Below are 5,038 nucleotides of genomic sequence, written 5' to 3' on the forward strand. Positions count from 1 at the left end.
CTTCGTCAAGCCACCCGCCAAGAAACCCGGCGCAGTTTCTCGCGCACACAAGAAGTCTTCGGCGGACGACTCCGAGTCCGACACTATGCCGGCTCCGAAGAAGGCAACCAAGAAAATGAGGGTCCTGTCGTCGTCCTCCTCTTCGGGCGATGACGACGTGCCTGCCGTGCCGCGTCCAAGTCCCGCCAACCGAGGGCGCTCCAGGGCAGCGCCGGTAAACTACAATTTCGGAAGCGATAGCAGTGACGGATTCTGAAACACCTCATGTGCTGAGTTAATTGTGATATACTGCGTTCTGATGCTTGCGCCTCCACCTATGCATAGAAGAGCCATGTGCGAGCTTCGTGGCGTGTACATCACATTCAATGGCGGTGTGACCGATTGACATTTTTCGCCACCTTCATCATTGTGACTATATAATGTTCCGCACGCGAGTGCAATAGCCCACTTGTTGACAAGTGTTCCTTATCCTACAGACTGTCTCAGTGTGCATGCTTTCGCTCCTTTTTTTTTGTTTCCGGCAGTGACATCTACTTACGGTTTCAACTGGCAGAGGACTCTTTGTAGGAGAAGAGCAGTAGAGGTTTTGCTGACGGGCTTTCGTCACTGAAGGAAGAAGCAGAGGGACATTACCGAGGATTTGTCGATTTTTCATATGCATTCTTTTTTCGGCTCTGTAGGTTCATGCACCAGGTCGATGACATTGTCACTGCCGAGCAGATTACAAGGCGGCGTATCATGCTAGGTACCCAAGTGCTTCAATTTTAAGATTTTTTACCAGTTTTATATTCATATTAAACTACTTTACTTCTTCACAATGAAGGAAGCGAGAATAATTGGGCTTTTTTTTTTTACGGCAGCGATTTTAAATTTGTTCCAGGAAGTGCCTCACATAGCTTATGTGCTGGCAACCTCTTCCGCTCCTTCATAACGCCTTGCAGTTAAAATCAAGTTAAGTATTTTATTTTTGACAGTACTGGCTTGCTATCAGTCGTAATATATTTGCAACGTATTTAAGGATCCACCTCTTTACTTGTTCTGTTTGTTATTTGCATTGTAGTGAAAAAAAAAACCCCGTCCAGTTTTTGACGCCGCTACCGCTTTTAGTCCAGTGTTCACTTTAGAGCATTTATTTTTATTTGGACAAATATATAGTCGGTGTACGAATTTCCCGGGCAAGACATGCTCCAAAGTGTCCACTGGTGGCGCCGTGTATGGGCGCGTCGACTGGTTCGCCCGCGAGGACTGTGCGTTGCCCACTTCAAAGGCTTATTCACAATAGCAATCGACGCTCGCTAAATGTGCTAAAAAAAGAAAAACAGGCGTAATTGTACAGTAGAAAACTATAGACTGCAACGCAGAATGCCTGGGTTCTGCTCCGACATCGGTGAAGTCTGTAAAGGTTTATTCTGAATTTAATTCTCGGCTACCAACGTGATCTTTCATTGACGTTATATCCATGACGAAAACGACTTTCTTTAGTTCTTAATGAAAAAGGTTGAACCTGTTCAGTGAAACAAAGAACTGCTAAAGAACAAAAAAAAGAACTGTGGTGGGGAGAAGTGAGCTTCCACAAAAATGTGCAAAAATACGCGAACATTTTTTTTATTCAGATACCCTAAAGGCCCCGAAGGGCATTACATAGGGGGGGGGGGAGAACAATGTGTTGAGTACATTTCAATTCAAGAGCAAACACAGTCAACAGCGGGCATGTAACAGAAAACATAGAAACGCAAACAAACAAAAATAAATGGAAAAGAAATACAAAGCAAGCGCACATAGTACATGGTTCATGGCTCTGATAATAAAAATCGCTTCAAGTGGCTTACAAACAAATCGTGATTATGAATTGTGGCAATATCTTCTGGTAATCGATTCCAATGAAAGATGGCCAAGAACAATGGGGATTGACGAAGATTAGTACGGGCAAACAAAGCAGGACTTTGAAAGGGTGATCTAGACGCGGAAAAATGCGATGGGCAGGTTTGATATGCGATGCAGCAAATGACGACGCACTATAATAGTGCCGGTGGAAGTGACATAGTAATGCTAGTATTCTTCGTTTTTCCAGGGAGGGCAGCTGTAGAGATTCTTTAATGGCAGTTATGCTAGATGTGCGGGAATAGTTCTTAGTAATAAGACGTGCTGCTTTATTTTGCAAGGCCTCCAGTCTGTTTGTTAAGTATGCCTGGTTTGGGTTCCAAATAATAGACGCGTAGTCGAGTTTGGATCGAACTAATGAAGTATAAGCTAAAAGTTTAGTTGACTGACTAGCTAAATACAAATTTTGTCTGATGAAACCGAGTGTTTTACTTGCCTTGGAAATTATAGCATCAATGTGTTCATTCCACGTAAGGTTGGACGACAAATAGACACCCAGATATTTTAGCGTAGAAACGTTTTCGATAGCTGTGTTATTAATAGAATACAAATTAAGGTGCATGTTAGTAAACCTAGTAAATGTCGTAGCTTTTGTTTTGAAAGCGTTTATTTGCATTTGCCAATCCTCGCACCAGTTAACAATATTATCCAGGTCGGTCTGTAAAGTATTAGAATCTTCAGAGCTGTTAATTTTTCTGTAAATTGCGCAATCGTCGGCGAATAACCGAACGTTAGAACTTAAGTTATTGCCTACGTCATTAATGTCAACCAAAAATAAAATTGGTCCCAGTACAGAGCCCTGAGGCACTCCTGATTTGACTTCGGTTAAGGGGGAATTGTGGTCATTTACGGAAACGTATTGATAGCGCTTGGTTAAAAATGCTGCAATCCAATTGAGTACGCTGCTGTTTATGTTAAGCCGGGCAAGTTTCATCATTAGGCGTTTATGGGGTACTTTATCAAATGCTTTTGCAAAGCCGATATATATGGCATGAATTTGAGATGAGTCATGAACGACCTGATGTAGGTCGGTTACAAGCTCAAATAATTGGGTTTCACACGAACGCCCTCGAAGAAATCCATGCTGATGAATATAAAAAAGTTGTGCTTTGTAAGATACGTCATAACGTCTGATGATATATGTTCCAGAATTTTGCATGGTATGCTTGTTAAGGAGATCGGTCTATAATTTGAAAGTTCTGATCGGTTGCGAGATTTAAATACGGGAACGAGGCTTGCGATTTTCCAGTCATCCGGTATGATACCGGTGTCGAGTGACTGTTGAAAAATGGCGGCTAAGATACAAGCTATAATTGGTTTAGTCATTTTGAGCAGTTTTGGACAAATGCCATCGGGTCCTGGGGCGGAATTATTCGAAAGTCGATCAATGGCACATTCAATTCCTTCCAGTGTGATGGTAATGCCACTCATCAAAGTCAAAATAGAAGCTGGTTGAAGTTCAAGTGGTAGTGGGCTTTCATCGGTGAAAACAGAGCTAAAAAAAGAGTTAAGTTCGGTTGCAACCTCGGATGGTGAAAGTAATTCGCCTTCTTTGACTATATCTATACTCACTTGTGAGTTCCGTTTGGGATTGATTATATTCCAGAATTTTTTTGTATAATTTTTTAAAATGCTGACAATATCATTATAGAATTTTTCTTTGGAATCTTGAATTAAAGATTTGCAGTTTATGATGCTTCGCGATAGCGTTCCCAAACACCATCCGAGTTAGAGGACTTGGCTTTTGAGTACGAGCGTTTCTTCTTATTTATTGTTCTTTTTACGTGTGACGTGAACCATGCGCTTTGAGCTGATGAAACGATTTCGACCGACCTTGGGGATGTGCTTATGCTTCAGTTCGACTAGTTTGTTTTTGACGCAGATTCAGTTATCGTTAACATTGCGGTTACGCATTGTGCACAAAAATTCAACGCAAAAAGATGACAACTCTTGGAGGATAAGATCAACATTTGCGCGTGCGTAACTGTAGATAGTTTTCTTTGGCTGCCCAGGTTTGTTATTTTTTAATGCATATTCACAGTGGAGAACATTATGATCACTAATGGATTCCAAAACACGGGCAGTCACTTTTCCCTGCTCGGTAGTTAATACCAGATCCAAAATGGCATCGCCACGTGTGCATTCACAAACTATTTGTTGCAAATCAAATAAAGAAAGCACATCTAAAAATTCCTTGCATTCGTTCTTTCTCGTACCGCCCAGGGGTGTGTAGGATTGCCAATCGACCACAGGGTAATTAAAATCACCACCTAGAATAATTGGTGATGCTGGGTATTTGTCCTAGATAACGCTTAAAGAATCATTTAAATTTTCCACGAATTCTTGAGGGTAATCGGGTGGGCGGTAACACACCCCCATCGCAGAAGTTACAGAAGGGCCCATTTCAGTCAGAACCCACAAAATTTCTATATCGCAATTTTTATATGCACTGTAAGAAGGAAAAAAAAACTTTAGCAGAAAATTAATCACGTCAGGCATGGCCCTGTACCCCCTAGGAATCGGCCGGAATTCCTTGAGACACAGCAACAGCAAGGGCAAAAAAAAAAAAAAAATCTGCTCGCCGTGATGTTGCATTTTACACGGCCGCGCTTACGCTCGGATCCGAGTGCAAACAAACGCCCTTAGATAATTAAGCTAGGCTCTGTCTTTTGATCAATATGGTACGTTCAAGGGATGATAGTGTCCAGAAAAAATAGTCGTGCCAACGTATCGATTAGCAATTCCTTGAGTGGCCACACAGTAGGCACGTGAAAGTAGACGATCGGGTGTAGCATGTTGCTGCTATTGACAGCTCTGTCGCTGCTTATGCATTTGAGCGCAGGAAAGATTAATGTGGAAATGGCCGTGTCAATAGATTTCACAACTTCTTTCATTCCTTTGCAGCAGTATACGGAAGTTAATATACCTTGAAAGAAATGACTACAAAACGCTCTTAGAAAAGCTATAGACCAATTCCACCGGACTTGCGTCACAAAAATGTGGTGGCGCTGTTGTAGGGCATTTCATTTCGCTTGATAGGCAAAAGCCGCTGCACCCACTGCAGTTGCTGCTGTGGTTTTGTTGGTGTGTGCGCTGTTTGTGGCCATGCAAAGAAGAAATAATGGTGTACTGACGAGCTTCACGGGGATTCGCGCGG

At 42.3% G+C, this 5,038-nt stretch overlaps 1 protein-coding gene across 4 annotated transcripts in view; it reads left to right on the forward strand.

Moving 5' to 3' along the window:
• The window catches only part of LOC119176621 (DNA topoisomerase 2-alpha), a 56,535-nt gene extending 52,464 nt beyond the window's left edge, over window positions 1-4,071 (forward strand). For all 4 annotated transcript variants that reach the window (XM_075876154.1, XM_075876153.1, XM_075876152.1 and 1 more), the window contains exon 13: window positions 1-4,071. This exon is cut by the window's left edge and continues 107 nt beyond it. In XM_075876154.1, coding sequence (XP_075732269.1) covers window positions 1-256 — 256 coding nt within the window. In that variant the 3' untranslated portion in view covers window positions 257-4,071.
• Window positions 4,072-5,038: the final 967 nt, after the last annotated feature.

This window comes from Rhipicephalus microplus, chromosome X (assembly GCF_043290135.1).
Source record: "Rhipicephalus microplus isolate Deutch F79 chromosome X, USDA_Rmic, whole genome shotgun sequence".
Taxonomy (NCBI): domain Eukaryota; kingdom Metazoa; phylum Arthropoda; class Arachnida; order Ixodida; family Ixodidae; genus Rhipicephalus; species Rhipicephalus microplus.